This window comes from Epinephelus lanceolatus, chromosome 13 (genome assembly GCF_041903045.1).
Source record: "Epinephelus lanceolatus isolate andai-2023 chromosome 13, ASM4190304v1, whole genome shotgun sequence".
NCBI lineage: Eukaryota > Metazoa > Chordata > Actinopteri > Perciformes > Serranidae > Epinephelus > Epinephelus lanceolatus.
This window is the reverse complement of record NC_135746.1, coordinates 17,123,714-17,141,570: the sequence shown is the minus strand read 5'-3', so window position 1 is coordinate 17,141,570 and position 17,857 is coordinate 17,123,714. Positions and strand designations below refer to the sequence as shown.

The 17,857-nt window shown below is 41.2% G+C and overlaps 1 protein-coding gene across 1 annotated transcript in view; it reads right to left on the bottom strand.

The window, feature by feature from the left end:
* Positions 1–227: 227 nt before the first annotated feature.
* Positions 228–17,857, bottom strand: part of fig4a (FIG4 phosphoinositide 5-phosphatase a) — a 106,878-nt gene continuing 89,248 nt past the window's right edge. The window contains exons 23-24 of the mRNA XM_033649039.2: positions 12,344–12,418; positions 228–2,675 (exon numbers count right to left, since the gene is read on the bottom strand). Coding sequence (XP_033504930.1) covers positions 2,498–2,675; positions 12,344–12,418 — 253 coding nt within the window. The 3' untranslated portion in view covers positions 228–2,497. The remainder of the gene's footprint in view (positions 2,676–12,343; positions 12,419–17,857) is intronic.

The following is a 17,857-nucleotide window of genomic DNA, read 5'->3' as shown; positions in this document are numbered from 1 at the left end:
AAAGTGTGATGGACAGAATAAAATTGAAAGGGTGAATAACGGGTGAAAAGGGAGCGCGAAAAAGACAGCAGAGGAGAGTGGGAGGGATGAGGAACAATTACTGGAGCTGCATGAAAGGAATAATTATGCATTTTTATGAAGAACAGTAGAGCACAGGCGTAAACGTAGAAGAGCAAAGTGGGGGAAAATTGTGGTGTAGCGTGGAAAAATCTGTCACATCATGTTAATAAATACATGTTTAATTTAGCATACACAGAAATCAGCTGACATCTCAGAAATGCATTTGTACAAAACAAAAGTGTGCAGGTTTGTAAACTAAGAATATCAAAGTATCTGTGTCGTGTTTGGTCTGCAGACCTGGATATACGTTTACAGTACATGAATGACTTACACTGTGTAGGACTGTTGTTCCAGATGGTTTTTGAGAGCAATTTCAAAAACGACTAACAAACAAAAATATAAACTCAAAGCAAATCTGAGGTGGAATTTAAAGAAAAACTCATTATAATCTTTGGGCCTGCCATCATATTAATGGATCCAACATTTAAGATTCAAAATACATCAACAAAACTTCAGAATTTTATGACCTTGACCCTATTTTCCCCTGATATTGTGTCTAAGGCCGCATGTCCACCAAAGTGTTTTATCCCAGCTGAAAAAGCCAGATGCTAACGAGCAACTGCCCACCTAGGAGTGCTTTGAAGCACTTAAAAAAAAGGTCACACCTTTAAAGTGAGACACTATGGTTGCGTCTGGTTGCTGTGATACAGAATATCCACAGAAGTAAACATGTCAGCACAAGGTAGAGGACTCGCTTTGGCAGCACGTAGGGAGAGAGGATGGACCCGCCGGTCTGCATGGGGTTCATGAGAGTAAACATCTATTAATATATTTACAGTGTGTAACATATTTGTCCTCCATCGCTGTTGTCGTTGTTCAGCACTTGTACATATAAGATATGATGATTTATCTTTATGGTATTTGCTCCACCCCTTCTCCACTGTGATTAAAGGTTTGGGTAAAAAGTGGCTGTGACGAGCACAAGGTTTTACCCAAAGTTGAACATTTTGGACTCTCGGTGCTCAGAAGAAAACACAAACGTTCAGAGCTCAGAGCAGAATAGACACTTAGCACCTTGTCGTAGCGTAGCGTAAACACACGGCGCTCAAACTTGCAATGATTTTTAAAATACAGTGGCCCCAGGACACAGCCTCTAAGTGACTACTGAAGACAACTTTTGAAACTGGTCCAGTGTTGAGGGAGACCACTGGGCGCAACAGACTACAATGTGATCCATACAGGCAATTGTAAACTGTCAATTTACGTCTACTAAAAGAGCTTGTTTTTGCCACTGACAGGATCAGATTGTTATAAGAGGTGTCTGACAACAATATGGAAAAGAGAATGGGAACGTTTATCTTTATCTTTCCCTGGTCTGTTTGTTATTGTGACTATTAAGTCTCGCCCAAGGAGAAGTCTCGTTCTGAAATCTCACAAGTCGACTTGCTGCAAGAAAAACAGAAGAGTAGTGAGAGTTGGAGAGAGGAGTGCCGGGAGGAGTTTGTTGTGTTGGAGTACAGAAAACGTAGCTTAGCGTTATCTAAAAGATTTTCAATTTCATGGCTAAATATTAAGTCGGGACAGGCATTTTAAGTAACTTGCAAATACTGGCAAAAACAAGTGAACAGTCATGTTAACTGGTTAACAATGGGAAAGAAGTGCAATTTCAAATTAATGTATTTAACAAACACACTTCAGTTTACCTTTTAAACCATAAATTCAAGGGCAAAATAAGAACAATCTGCAAACTTTCTGTTACTGCTGTAACGTTACATGGTTCAAGACCCAGCATTGAAGGACAGTCCCCAAGGTGCTATCCTCCTGGTCAGTTCAACGTCTGCCTAATTAGCACAAACAGCTTGACAGACCATCACAAAGGGGCGGGGCTTAGCAAAGGATCAATAGCCTGTATGGATTATATTGCAGCCTGTTTCACCTCTGTGGCATTTAATAAAAAGTGTTGTCTCCTTTAGTCACGTTGTCACAGAAACATGGGACAATAGGGTCCTTTTAGGAGTCAAAACCATTCATATGTTCCAAACATACATACAGTTAAATAAACCTTCTTAAAAGAAATGCTACTAAAACTTAATTGATGGAAAACAATACAAAGAACTAATAAAAAGCACCATATAGGCATCCTGTTGAGGCACACCTGACACAACTGGATAACATTTGAAGCTATTAAAACACAGAAATGACTTTCATTAAAAAGAAAAATGAACCCGCACAGTTCTTCTACAGGACACATGGGCTGTATTTGCACTGTTATCTTCATTATGGGCTACTGGACTGTGGTCTACTCTGAGCAGAAAAGCAAAACGGATTTACACATGCAAGGAAACACCTCTTGCTCCAAACATGAGAGTCATCGATTGAATCTGATCATCTGGATTTGCATACTGGTTCAAGAAATCAGGTCCTTGTTGTGTGCGTCTCACATGTATCTGTTCTTGACGTACTCCCTGTACATCAGCATGTCCTCTCTGCACAGCACCCTCACCTGGCCCTGACCCGTCGTCACATGGCTCTCAAACTCATCGCGGCTGTCTCTGTCCACCTGCGGGGGAGAAACGCCATAGATGCTGTCCTCGGGGAAGCAGGACACCGGCTCTCTGAGAGGGAAGGACGAAGAAGAGGAGAGAAAGGCAGAAGCATGTTCAAATAATGGATGCAGTGAAGAACCACTTTCACACAAATCACGTGGAGGTAGAAAAACAAGCCATAAAGTTTAATTGTAACATCAGAGGAAAATGGTTTCTATCTATAGTTGTCACTAGATGATGAAAAAAGTGCAGCAAGGCCTAGAACATTTTTTTAGTCTGACCAACATCTTGTGAAAATCTGCCGGAGAGAGTGAATCATTAAGAGGACTGTTAATGGAAACAACATGAGGACTGAAGAGATGGGCGCTTTTACGGCTGGATTACTCACATTTCCACAGCAACTACACTCTAAAGCATGTGTCATCATCTTCAGGGTGGATTATCAACTGTGTGCTCTTCAGGTTATCCACTCAGTCGGCTAGTTCAACAGCTGCTCAGACACATGCCTGCTTCACACATGACACACATCCCTGATAACTGGCTCTATCAAAGCCTCAGCAGAGGCCCTGGTAGCTCGAAGAAGCCTTGAGATGATTTATTTACTCAGTAAGTGTCATCATGGAGTCCTCAGCTAAGGGTATCATGTAAAATGAAGCAAATACAAGAGCTGCAAGCAGGTCTACCAAGGTCCGAGTGCCCGCCTCCAAATCAAAGATGCACTGTCACGAGGCAACGAAGAGGCTGAGGCTTTTTTAAAATCACGTTTGATTGTATTTTTGGACAAGGTAAAGCCAGGTTTCCATCCAAACTTGGACACTATTGTTGTAACAAACTACCTCATCCTCCAGACCTCCTGACGTTACTAACGTTACATGGTGAGCTGATGAAAGCGTACAAGACTCAAGCAGACTATAACTATTCCAGGTCCATGACTGAAACGACGGCTGTCTTGTTTTTTGGTCGGATGGGTAAATTTGCTTGAGTGTAACTGTCTTTTATACTTCAACTCTGCATTTGTTTTTTTCCCCAATTTGACTGATTGGAACAGCTGTAAACGGAGCAAACTTTAGACGTTGGTGCAGTGTTGGTAGTCTCTGACTCCAGTTCCCTGCCCTCCGTCTGGACAGCACACTGACATATGACGTCATGTGCAAAGAAGCTATGAAAGAAGCACATAAAAACAGTTGGATGGAAACCCACCTTGAGACGCTCGCCTGCAGTGCACACTACTATGTAATGATCCATTGATCTGGATCGATGTCCTGATTTAATGATCAAAAATCCAATGTCATTGATGGAAAGTAAAAACTGTCATCATCTCTAAGATATGCCTTCATTTTAAAATTCCCATGGCACATCTGCGTCACCACCTGCTAACACCAGAGAGATAATGGCAAACAGCCAGGGAAAGACGATAAGGAAGGAATAAATCAGGAGAATGGAAATATTTGGGATTTTGGAGAAAAGATGGTTCAACAGACAACAATACTATATAAAATATTCAGGAAACATGATGAACCTGGCCGGGCATATCGCCCCTTAAAGTTGTTGCTCTTGCAACAGCAACATTAGCTCCTTTGTTTCAACAATGCCTGGCAGAAAAAACACGCATGTAGGCTGAAATTAAACTCTGCTGATCTGTCGAGACTTTAAGCAAAGGTGAGTAAGAAAATGTCTAAGTAATACAAGTTATTTATTAAACTATTAGTGAAGGAAAGTCTGCTAGCCACTCGGCTAATTTATGTTATGTAAAGAGGCTTAAGATAATAATAGTGACTAGCAAAAAAAAAAAATAAATGTTTTTTTTTCTATGATTCTTGAGAGTTATATTTTGTAGTTATTCATTTTATACTTTTGTTAAATGATCTTGTTGTGTTTTACGTGCGTTCTTGGAGTCAGTTTGAAGTAAAATTTACTGCGTCTATCAGGTTACAATTATATATGTATTGTTTTTTTCTTTTACGGCCCAAAGCATCAAATTAAGGGGTGGCAGATTCTTTTGTAACCAATTGTGCTAAATGTGCATGATGATGTTATATTATATACCTGAATTAAACTGATTCAATATTATATTATTTAGATCGGTTCCCGTCTGCAGCCAGGCACAGGAAAATAAAAGGCTCGCTAACATTAGTGTGCTAGCTACGTTAGCTATGGCTGAATGCTGGCAGGCAGAGACAAACATCTATGATCCATTGGCCATTTAAAAACCCAAATAAAGAACACTTTTTTTCTAGAATGAGCAGAAGTTACTGTAGTCTGTTATGATGAAGGAGTTGATAAAAAGACAACATTAGCTAGTTGGAAAGTTGTGTAGTGTTACTTCCAGGAAGTTATAACAGTTCTTTATGACAGTCATTTCACATCACATAAGTATTCAGTTCATGTAGGCTAAACCTAACACACACTCCTCTTTTGAGCGTCCAACAGTGATTATAGCCTAAATGTTATAATTAACTGGAGACAAAACCTTTTTTTCTAATACACGTAAATCATAAACCCATGGATACAAAAACATCTCATTGCAATCAGTTGAGAAATATAAACACTGTAGTGTTATTTTATCCAGAAAAGCTACAGCTCCTTGTTTGTCGACAGGCAAGTCTTGCTCTCTCCAATACGACGGCGGCATTGACGCACTGCTGCAACGAGCTGACACAGTCAATGAGGTGTCTACGTATATACGTCTATGGTGTCAAACACACAAGTCCTGATTTGTGCTCTGTCTGTTGATTTGGTTGGTGACTCTTCACACATAGTGACTCTTCACACATAGCTGACGTCTCAGCAGCTCTTACAGATAATGACTGCAGTCTGCCGACATGTCAAGTGATGAGAAATGTAGAGTAAAGCCAGAGATCCCCCAGCTATAGTGTCACATTGTAGAAATGGATGTAACGTGTTGATCTGACTGGAGAATACTGACAGTCACTTATCAGATGAGCATGACGGATAAATTGTATAAGTTAACAAAAGTCTCTAAATTTTTCAAACTGGGACGACACCTTTATCGGACATGATCATTTATAGAGAGTAACTGATCTCTTCTCAGTCAGCGGTAATTGTCCATTCAACTGGATCTGTGAGTTAAAAGCTCATTATGATCTGAGGCAGAGACAAATCACCACACCTCACTGACGCTTCTCAACAGGAATCTGCCACAGCATTCATATCCTTTCCGCTTTTACCTACCTAGGTGACAGATTCACGGGTTTTTGGGTTCTGTAACAGCTCTTAGAAAAGCAGTGTTGCACAACAACAGACCTGCCGGACCCTGTGGACCTGACACGAGGGGGACAGGAATAGACAGATGGACTAATGAAAGGCCAGAGTGATGATATAGGCAGATGAAAAGACCTTATTGAGGCTGTTCTTTTACACAAAATCCAGTATCTGTATGTCTGCCACCTTTGTGTGAAATGTAATAAATTTCACCTGTGCTAAATTATAAATAGCATTTCTTTGAGCAGACATGTTCATACAAATCCCGTGTTCAAAGACAGCCATAAGAGTCATGCGTTCACTCAAAAAAACCCTGGACGGCACTAAAAGATGGAGTCAGAGGCTCGAAAATTCATCTCTCCTTCATTCTTCTCTTAAGTCACCAATTTTCATCTTATCATCATTGCAAGAAGACGTCAAGTGAGCAGGTAATCGTATCTGTCAGACCTGGGCTGCTTCACTGCCTTTACTACTCCAGGACAGCAGCACTGACCCTGAGAGACTTGAACAATTATGTTTCTACAATCTGCCGTCTTTCAAACTGTAAGCGCAGCAGGACTTCGTCAAGTATTCGAAAACTATGGACGGCAATGGCACTCAGTTGTTTGACCACTTTGGTCCAGACTTAAATATCTCAATATGCACTGGATGCAGGGCACTTGGCACTTTTCTAATAGTAGATGAAGAGTCTTTGGATTTAAGACCAATGGTTGGACGAAAGAAGCAAATTAAAAATACTTTCAGTGCATCTTTGTCCATGATGTCCTGCCCTTGTTTGGTTCAATAGACACACTCACCACCTCCTTTTTTCTCTCCTTGTATTCTAAGTGACAAGAAGACCTCAGAATTGCATCTCTGCTTTTCGCAGATGATGTGGTTCTGTTGGCTCCATCACACCGTGACCTCCAGCATGCACTGGGGCGTTTTGCAGCCGAGTGTCAAGCAGTTGGGATGAGAGTCAGCACCCTCAAGTCTGAGGCCATGGTTCTCTGCCGGAAACTGGTGGATTGCCCTGTCCGGGTTGGGGGAGAGTTACTGCCTCAAGCGAGGGAGTTCAAGTATCTCAGGGTCTTGGGGCCTGGGTGGCTTAGTGGTAGAGCAGGTGCCCCATGTACAAGGCTGTTGCCGCAGCGGCCTGGGTTCGACTCCAGCCTGTGGCCCTTTGCTGCATGTCACTCCCTCTCTCTCTCTCTCTCTCTCCCCCCTTCACGCTTGTCTGTCCTATCTATTAAAGGCTAAAAAGCCCCAAAAAATATCTAAAAAAGTAAAAAAGTATCTCAGGGTCTTGTTCACAAGTGAGGTTAGAACGGAGCATGAGATGGATAGGCGGGTTGATTTACTGGTTCATCTACGTCCCAGCCCTCACCTATGGTCATGAGCTCTGGGTAGTGACTGAAAAAATGAGATCGTGGATACAAGCGGCGGAAATGAGTGTCCTCCATGGGGTGGCTGGGCTCAGCCTTAGAGATAGAGTGAGGAGCTCGGACATCCGGAGGGAGCTCTGAATAGAGCCGCTGCTCCTTTGTGTCGAAAGGGGCCAATTGAGGTGGTTCAGGCATCTAAACAGGATGCCTCCTGGGTGCCTCCCGCTGGAGGTGTTCCAGGCACGTCCAACTGGTAGGAGGCCTCAGGGCAGACCCAGAACACGCTGGAGAGATTACATATCTCGTTTGGCCTGGGAACGCCTTGGGGTCCCCCAGGAGGAGCTGGAAACCATTGCTGGGGGGAGGGACGTCTGGGGTGCTTTGCTTGGCCTGCTGCCCCCGCGACCCAGCCCGGATAAGTGGATGAAAATGGATGGATGTATTCACAGTTTAAAATATCTTCTATTTAGACATTATTTCATCAAATCGCTCCATTATCAAAATACAGAATGATTGCACAAATACAGAAACAAAAAAACAACAACAAAAAAAAACAGCTGTTAGAAGGAATCTGGATGATGTAATGTAACCTAATAAGCGGGCTGGAGGATAGCGTTTGGTTTAGAGCCCTGCGCTGGAGCCCGAGGCCCGAGGGGCCTGACAGCCCGACAGCCTGAGGGCCAGGCTTCGGGCCAATTACCACATCATTACCTCGGACACAGGCTGGGCTCGGGCTTTTTTTTTTTTAAACCTGCCAATTAGAGAGATGTGTGTTTGTGTTTAACCAATTTAAACAGCAACATTTGAACGCAGCAGCTGCTGTGCCTCTCCCTCTCCGCTGCACGTCACTCATCATATTTTACTGATCCCATTCGTGCGTCCAGCCCACAGGTCCCGCCACAAACATGGACAACATAAAGAAAAAGATTGAAGATGGTGAACTTAAGACGGTGAGCAACACCAAGGGAAAAGCACAGTATTGGACAAAGTTTAAACTTGTTACAACCCTTCAAGATGAGCCAACTGGGTTTGTTCAGTGCAGTCACTTCAAAAAACAAAATAATCAATTAAACAACCCCAAAAATGCTTCAAACACTTCTCTAAATAATCTTAATATTGAAAGGAAACGAAATATACCCACTTATGCCATTATAAGTGCTTAGATAAGGTCGGAGGTCTATAACTGCACATATGTACAGTTATAGACCTCCGACCTTATCTGGGTATATTTCGTTTCCTCCTTCCTAATAAAGTTTTATATGCGTTTGTGCCAAAGCACTTTAAATTTTGACCCTCTGTGTGTTTTCCTGGAGAGATTAGATCATCCACAAAAGAACCTAGGACTTGGCTCTTTGTCAGGGTACAATGAGCTGGGATTTGCACATCCAAAGACCTCCGCCTAATCCAGCAGTGTCTGTTTCACATGACCTTCAACCTTTCCTCCTCTGAACAATGACCCCTTTGCTTCCATCTGGCCTTCTAGAAAATGGTTAGCTATGACAAACCTTTTAACTCATGGTCCTCTTACAAAGCTGCGAGATCTTCTACAAACAGAAATCTTCACCTGCCAACTCTCGCTTTAAAGTGCAGCACAAGACGAACTAAAGCTTCAGCACGCTGATATATTTTGTCCTCTACCATTTGTCTGGTCTGTACAGGTACCATTTCACAGATATCTGTTTATGTTTCATTCAGCTATGATGGATACAGCTAAACATCAAAGCCCATCTGGCTACCTGGATGTATTTTTAGAGCAAAACAATAAAACAACCCCTTCGGTTTCCTCTCATGCCTCCGCTGCTGTCTCTTGGCTCTTTCTCCTTCAAAAGCCTTCACTCCAGCAGCTCTCATTTTGAGCTGAAAGTGTTATTTTTCTTGAGATTGGGGATAGATTTTTAATACCACTGTGCTGAGTGAGTGGTAAACTATTTCTGTGTAGAAAGGCACTCGATAAAAATATCAGTACTTTCAAATATCTTACTTCCTTTCTTTTATTTTTGGACTCAGGGCTTTATAGGTATATAAAACTCGCTACTTTTTGTCTGCTATGAGAGTGTGTTAATAGAACACAGCCAAACTACTTTTTAGCAGCTGGAGCATCACTCTCACTCTCAGCAGTAAAATTAATAAACATATTTCCCAAAAAGTCGAAATATGCCTTTTAAAATGTATTTGTCCGACTGTTGAAAATCTCTGGTTGTCTTTTACTTTAATACTTGGATTACTAAAATCAATTACGGTGCCTGTTGTTTATTTATTCATTTTTATTATTTCTGTTTACCTGACAGGGATAAAGCACAGTTTCTTAGCTGTATGCTAATTTACATATTTCATCCTTGGATAGGAAACGGAGAGTAACAGCTTTGTTTTAGAAAATTAAAACTGTAATTAAAAACACAATGACAAGGCAGCACTTACTATACAACAATGTCAATAACAAGATTTTATAACATAACTTTGGCATTCTTCATCCTTGTTTTTGCCACTGACAAGCTCACTTACTATGAATTATCTAGGTGTCTGAAAACATCATGGAAAGGATCTCCAGAACAATATACCTTTTTGTCAAAGAGTAAAATCCTTTCTGTTTAACCAGAAACAGCCTTGAAATCACTAAATCCACCAGACTCCGTTTAAATAAACAGCCATTTTAGCGTGTATAGATCCAGCATAGTCACATTTAACTGGGTGAATTAAGGGTTTATTTCAATTAAACCAGAGCTGGTGATTGTTGGAACACTGGAAAGATGAACCAAGGTGGCTTTTGGGAGTTTTATTTTGTTTCATTCGACTCTGAATGAAGTGTGTTGTACAATGATAAAATTACTGTTTATTTAAGTGGAGTCTGGTGGGTTTAGCAACAGCAATGTCAAGGCTGTTTCTGGTTAAACATAAAGGATCTTATTCTAACAAAAAGGTCAGTTTTTGTAGGGATCTATTCCATAATGTTGTCAGACACGCCTGCCCTGTTTGGTTCGATTCAATCAAACTCAAGTTCTTTTGCCTCCTAAGTGTGGTTCGTTTGGGCAGGTGTGAACACAGCAATCACACTCAGGTGTGCACCAAAACAACCGGACCGAGACCTTCTTGAAGAGGTGGTCTTGATACGGTTACAAACGAACTCTGGTGCAGTTCATTTGTGGTGAGAACATGTTCTGACCTTGATCTGAATCAAATGCAGTCACAAGACACATTGTTTGTGTTAAACATGAGCGTGTTACAGTCCTGGAGGATTATTAATGTGCACCTCCTCCTGTACTGCCTTAATATGCACATTCAGCACATCCAATGCATCAAAACATTGTTTTCTAGTTGGAGCCGCGCCTCGTTTTCAAACTGTATGGTTTGACTAAAATGAACAATGACAGCAATATAGTCCACGATGAGCAGCGCTAAAATCAACCTGCGTAGTTGTCCCTCCACTGTGACATTAGAAAGTGTCACATTTATCTTGCAAGTGTCCTCTTCTTCAACGTTTGGTTTACTTCCTGGATTTTTCCCGCATGGAAATTCTGACCAATCAAGAGCAGCTTTCTCGCACAAGGCATTTGATCTGGTCCACTTGTAAATGCTGCCGTGAGAACACGAACCAACTCTAGGCAATTATACAACTCTGTAATAAAATCAGTCCCTGATTTGAACCAAAGTCAGACAACTCTAAGTCTGAAAGCACCCTTTGAATAACAATCTGAGTCTGGCAGTGGCAAAATCAAGTTTCTAGTAGACATACATTGACAGTGCGCAATTGTATATTAATGTTACATTGCAGCCTGTTTTGCCACTGCCAGGGTCTCGCTTTGTATTGGACCAATTTCAAAAATTGCTGTCTCCATTGTTGGACACAGAAACATAGGAAAAAAGGTCCAGGTTGAAAAACAGAAGTTGCCCTTTAAGGCACCACAACAACAAGAACAAGATTTCACAACATACTCATCCCGTGTTTGCGTTTATGCGTGTTGGGTACATGATCAGGTTGATTCAAGCTATGATGTCATATTGAATTTAAAAATCATTCAAGCTGCAGCACTGTCTTATATAAAAGTTTGTTGCTCTAATAAAGAAGGTTGAACTGTCAAACTCACACACGCATGCATGCACGCACGCACGCACGCACAGTCACCTCTATCGGTTGTCCTATTATCCGACCACATGATATGAACTCTTTTAATGGCGGAGGAGCCGAATTATTGATCACCTTGTACATCAAACTGGCATCAGCAGGACTCACAAGACCATCAAAGGTCAAGAGGTTATACTGCTAAATGGTGTCACAACGATGGTGACTTGACGGCTTCTGTCCAGTGTCTTGCCGTGTTCGTTTTGTTGCTTTTCCATCTTGTGATACAGTATGAAATGTGTGAAAAGATCATTGAGTGCATGTACAGTTTTGCTGCATCTACAGGTAACTGGGTTTAGAGAAACCTTGTATGTATCTGCACGCAGTGTATAAGCATATCCATGTGAGTGTTTAAAAATAGAAGAGCATTAGAAAAATTAGAAGAGGGAGCATAGCACGGCAATTTTGTGTCCCGTCATTTCTCTGACAGAACACTGTTTGATTTGAGCCCTGTCAATGCTACAACATTCACAGAGCAAGCATGTACATTATGCGTGACGTAGCAAGAGTGAAAGGAGAATGGATATTCAGAGGAACGGTGGAGACATTGTGCCACTGATATGCTGTCTGTGAATGTGTGAGTGAGAGTCAGAACCACAAAGAAAAAGAGAGCAAGACAAAGAGGGAAAGTGCTACTGTGTCTGTACGGCTGCACATTGCCATCCCACGTGTGTCGAGTTTTGAATCTGGCTGAAGACAAAACACCCGCTGGGTCACGGCTGCAGCTAGCAGGAAGGCAAAGGGGTGGACTATCTTGGAAACAGCAGGGTTGACAAGAAGTAAAGAAAGAGTATTTGGTTAAAAGAGCTTAAGATTAAACAGCACACAGCCAGAAGCCTCCCTGGAGACCACTTAGTGTGAGCAACTGTGTTCACTTGTCCCAAGGCTACTGAGTGGTATCTAAAAGGGCTGGATTAGAACTGCAAACCCAAACACATGAATGGGGATTACCGAGCTTGGGTACATATGGCTTTTTTTTTTGGTCTGTCTGTGTGTGGGTGTGTTTGGGTTGATTTGTCATGTGTTTTACTCACAAGCAGATGATGTTTGCCAGGTTTATGTGTTCTGTTCTTTCCACCCTGTGCTGGCTCTCGCCCAGACGTGCGAACCTGCAGAAAAAAAAAAAAAAAAAAGAAAAATGCAAAATTAACTGAACGTAATTAAAAAAAAGTCAGGTAACAGTGTAATTAATCTCTAAAGGACCCTTCATATTTTAGATTCATTTTGTGTATTTTTCAACACAAATATTTAGAGATGAGCTCAACATGTCTGTTGGGATCTTGAATGTCATCAAATCTCAAATTTCCCCCAAGGTTATTTTTCTCCTGCAAAGACACAATAATATGCAACAGTTGAGAGTGTTCCCCTCTGGCTCCTGCTTATGATTTTTTAATATTAATGCACTGATTAGCAGCGCTTTGGCTGCAGCTAACATCTTTGGAGCCATTCCAACTTACAGCCTGAATAATGAATGCAGTTTCATTCTCATTATGTGCCACGACAGTAGGAGGATATGAACAATATTCTTCAAGACAATTTGGATTTTTTTTTTTTAAAGTCAATTCCCTGTGCTTCAATCACCCCTCAAAACTGTGGCTGCCATCAAAGCCAGAGATACGTATCTAAGAAATAAAAGTAATTCTTTCATTGCTGATTTGTAACATCTCTCCACATGCAGAGATATGCCTCAGTCAGTAGCTTTCAGTCCATCTGAACATTTTAACATAGTTATTAACAGCAAGAACACTTTCTGAGAAACACTGACAGTCATGCTCCATATTCAAAATGCAACAGGTCTGGTGTTTAAGGTTCACCCCGATCTGTTGGGACTAGGGTTGGGCAATATGATGGTGTATGCAACGTGAAAGATTTGTGTAGAAAAACTGAAATGGATTCTCACATGATCTTGTGATTACTGTGTGAAACCGTGAGTCCAGCTGCCTCGCAAGGTAACGTGACTTGGGCTGACATGGCGGAAGATGGTGAAGTTATAAATACAGAAGCCTGTAACACTTAAGGGTAACACTAAACGCTGTCGCGGTGCGCATGTGTTCCCGGGCGCCTATTTCCAACAGCTGCACCCTGAGATAAACAGCTACAAGATCCAACTTTTACAATGAAGCAGGACACACCGCACGTCATGTGATGAGGATGAGGATGTGGATTTGAATTATAGCCACTGATTTCTTTCTTTTCTTCTATAAATATCAGTCTGTGGAGGAGAAGTTGATCATTCTAGTGCAGAGCTGCCAGAGCTTCACGTCTGTCCCGTGGACAGTAGGCCTACACACAAACAGCGCCTGGAAGAAGATCATTTCTGCGTTCATGATTTCAGGTACACAGGCTATGATACAGCGCTTGTCAAGGTTGCTTAGCAACCTCAGACGCAACCTGCAGCCACGCTTCTGAAAGCTGGCAGAGAAAGAGAAGAGTTGCACTCAGTGCCCGGCCTCACGTTTTCCAGGCGGTTAAAGACGCAGCATTTGCACGGCCCCTAAGGCCTCCATCAGACAGAGTGCTTTATGTAGCTTGCTGTCTCTTTATTATATTTTTACTAATTAACCACAAAATCACCTGTCCTTATCTTAATGGTTCTTAAGTAAACTTACAGATCTGTACCTTGAAATCTACATAAACCAAAGTAAAAGCTTCACAGTTATATGCCTCCAGTTTACATCCATGTCTGTGAAAACATAGATGCTTCACATAAATCAAACACTGCCGCCCGCTCTCCGGCCGCACTCGCACAATTCTGAAATTCGTTGTAGGCTACTACAAAAGCTTGAAATGAACGTTCAACTCATTGTTTTTTATTGAAAATATGTCACTGTCTTCATTTATGATGTATAATTTCTCTAGCAGCAAACACATTTAAAAGGAGACCCTTGTCAAGTCTTTTTACGTGCGCTGTCCGTGGTGCTGAAATCCCCGCTGCGGCCACCTCTCTCTGCTGTCAGCAGACTGGGGGAGAAAAATAGACATTTCTTTGCTTTGTGCTTTCAGAAAATAACCAGGGTTAGGGTAAGAAAGACCAACGGTCTGTACAGCAGTCCCACTGTTTGCCTGGGCATATCAGGCTGTGTGATTCTGCACAAAGATTGGTTTAACGCATTGGAGCAATTTCATACAATTTCAGACATTTAACATGATAAACTAATTTCAATTCAACATGGTCATTTGCTTATAGAGGATTCAGCTGAAGCATATTGAGTGTTATATGTCATTAAGATTAAGTATTTGCTTGTTTTGTGGTTAATTATGCACATAATCCGTTTGACATGAATGGGATTTTTATTCGTCCCTGCAGACAGAGGCAAAAGGATCAATGTGCAGCCTGTGTTTCCTTTGCGTCCGTCTCGTTCATTCAAACTTTGTAAACACGGTTGGGATTTGTAGGGGACATACATGTGTATGCTGCTCACTATAAAATGTGTTTACTAAAATGTGTTTACTAGCCTCATTTCTAGTCAAAACAAATCTCTTTACACTTTAAAAAATACTTGTTTCAAGCAAATTTTCACTTGAAATAAGTATGAAAATTTGCCCATGGAGCAAGTTTTTTTTTTTTTTGCTTGTAATAAGAAAAAAAAAACCTTGCTCCACGGACAGATTTTTTTCTAGTTATTTCAAGTGAAAATTTTCCTGAAACAAGTGAAAATTGTCTAAAAACAAGTTACTTTTTAGGTGATGAGTCTTATTTCAATTGTAATGAGATTTGTTTTGACTAGAAATAAACATTCTTGGTAAGATTTTGTGTTTTTATAGTGTACATACACATACATTGCAGCTGTGCCTGGATAGTGTGACGTGTGTGGTTGTGCTGCTGCCGTGGTCTTGCCTGATGCCTCCTGCTGCTGCTGTTATCATTAGTCATACTTCTATTGTTATTATGCACATATGATTATTGTCACACATGTATACTGCCAGATATTAATATATTATTATTAATTATAATATTATTACTTTCATTAATGTTGTTGTAAGCTACTGTCATTACTGTCTGTCCTGCATCTCTCTCTGTCTCTGTCTCTGTCTCATTGTGTCATACGGATTACTGTTAATTTATTATGCTGATCTGTTCTGTACGACATCTATTGCACGTCTGTCCATCCTGGAAGAGGGATCCCTCCTCAGTTGCTCTTCCTGAGGTTTCTACCGTTTTTTCCCCCGTTAAAGGTTTTTTTTGGGGGAGTTTTTCCTTATCCGCTGTGAGGGTCCTAAGGACAGAGGGATGTCGTATGCTGTAAGGCCCTGTGAGGCAAATGATGTTGTGATGATGTAATTTGTGATATTGGGCTTTATAAATAAAATTGATTGAAATTGATTGATACATACACGTTTTGACCATGTTGTGACTGTTTGAAGGTCTTCATTCTTGCTGTTGTGGTTTGAGTCGTGTTGTGAGTTAGCGCAGCTCACTGTTCAATAAACAATTGAGCTTGGATGTAGTTGCACTAGTTACTTTCATTTTGCTGTAGCTTAGCTTGCTACATTTCTGAGGGTGATAGCTTTGATGTAGTGAAGCTTCATTTAATATGAGAGTAACTAGTAGCTTAGCTCACTACACTTTCCAAGTAGCTTGCCCAACACTGATTGTGACATCATAATGTTCTGCATAAAACAGTTTTCTGGCCATTACTCAATGTCATAACTCAGGAACAGAAAGGGACACATTTGGACATTTGGTGAATTGATGACACTTACCTTAGGTGTCCATGTGCGCCAAATTTGAAAAATTCCCTCAAGGTGTTCTTGAGGTATCATGTTTTCAAGAATGAGACAAACAAAGTCACAGTGAATATCAAAACTGTTATTCTTTTTTGGTTCATGTTTTTCTAAGTCAAAATTCTCGTATTCCAGTTTCTTAAATGTGATTTTTTTTCTGTCTTCCTTACTCCTCTATGACAGTAAACTGAATATCTTTGGGTTGTGGACAAAACAAGACACATGGGAAAAACTGATCGACCTTTTCCAACATGTAGAAAATAATCTTTAGTTGCAGCCCTGTATTGCTTCAAGATGAGACCATACCAGTTATCATCAGTGGGTTTAGGACAGCAGAGTGTGTGGAAAAAAAGCTATTAAAGCTCCATCAAACGCATCACACTGTATCAAACGTGCAGTTCGGATCCAAAGAACAGACAGCTGTATTCATTATCAGAGCCTGACGATGGCTATTCACTGTACCTCATCAACAAGGTGGGGAGCAAACAAGGAGAAAGGACAAAATGAAACAGAAAGGACAGACAGAAAGTGACACTTGGGGTTAAAGGAAGGGAGAGGTGGACAAAAAAAGCAATGAGGTCAGAAGTGTGATGCACACAGCGGGGCAGAGTTGACAATGTCCCTTTAACAAAAAGACCGATATCACCCTGAGGGGGTGACTGATGCTGACTGCTTGTTCCTCCCCTATCTGTCTTGGGAACTGAATGCATCGTCCGTAACAATAAATACATTTTCCTCAGGACCAGTTAAATGAGCAGAGGCAGTCAGAAAATAACGCAACCGTTTGCTGCAACGTGGCATTAAAAAACATGTTAGACATATGTATATATACTGAGAGCTGAAGGACAAACAGACAAACCAGAAGCCAGCTAAAGTTGGTATAGTAGGTATGAGATATAGCACACGTACCCTGTGTTTGAGAGGATGTGTGCGTGTTACTTCCTCAAAACTTCAGAAATATCTCTCAGTATAATGCAGTCCACTTCAACACCTCTGCAAACTACAACCTCAATAATGAACATATTGTCAAATTAAAAAAATACTTTACCCCCCTGAATGACCCGCTGTTTATCAGTTACTCACCCTGTGTTACGTTGAACTCATAAAGTGTTTGGGGAGGGGGGGGGGGTGATTAACAATGAGTTGTTAATCATGGACTCCTATAACTTCAATTCATCAAGAATTTTCTCCGTTTTTAGCTGGATCGCAACATGTGCCGCCAGCCCTATAAACGCTAAAGTCTGTCCGTGAGTGAGTGACTGATGAAGTTGCATCTTTGGAGTGAGTGATGACAGTAATATCTAACAACTTAATGTCTAACCAACCACTGTTGTCACAGTGTAGGAAAGTACATTGCTATAATCAGAGAAGTGACAACTTGGTTCGGCTCATTTTCTGTGGCCACTGTAACATTAGCATAAAAGCGTGGTGGAATTAGCAAGCTAGCTAAGTAGCAAGCCACAGTTGAAATGGCAGTTTTGGACAAAGGAAAGACCTGATCACCTCAATAATTTCTTTGAGGAGCAGCTGTGTCTGTATGACACAAACCTTACATTTATTTAAATGTTATTGAATTTTATGTGTTACAATGTCAGAATGGGTGCTGCCATTGTTAGGAGGAGAATGGGAAAATGGCGACAGGTGACACTGATTAAAAATTGAGGTAAATATTATGTGTACACAATATCGCCATGATGACTGATAGGATGTTTGTTATTAGTGGAACTTGGCTCCAATTGTGGCCGATGGCTCCAGCAGTCACATGGGGACGTCCATCCCAAACCAGAGCTGAAGAGGGGAGGGTTGTGTTAAATGATCAGTGG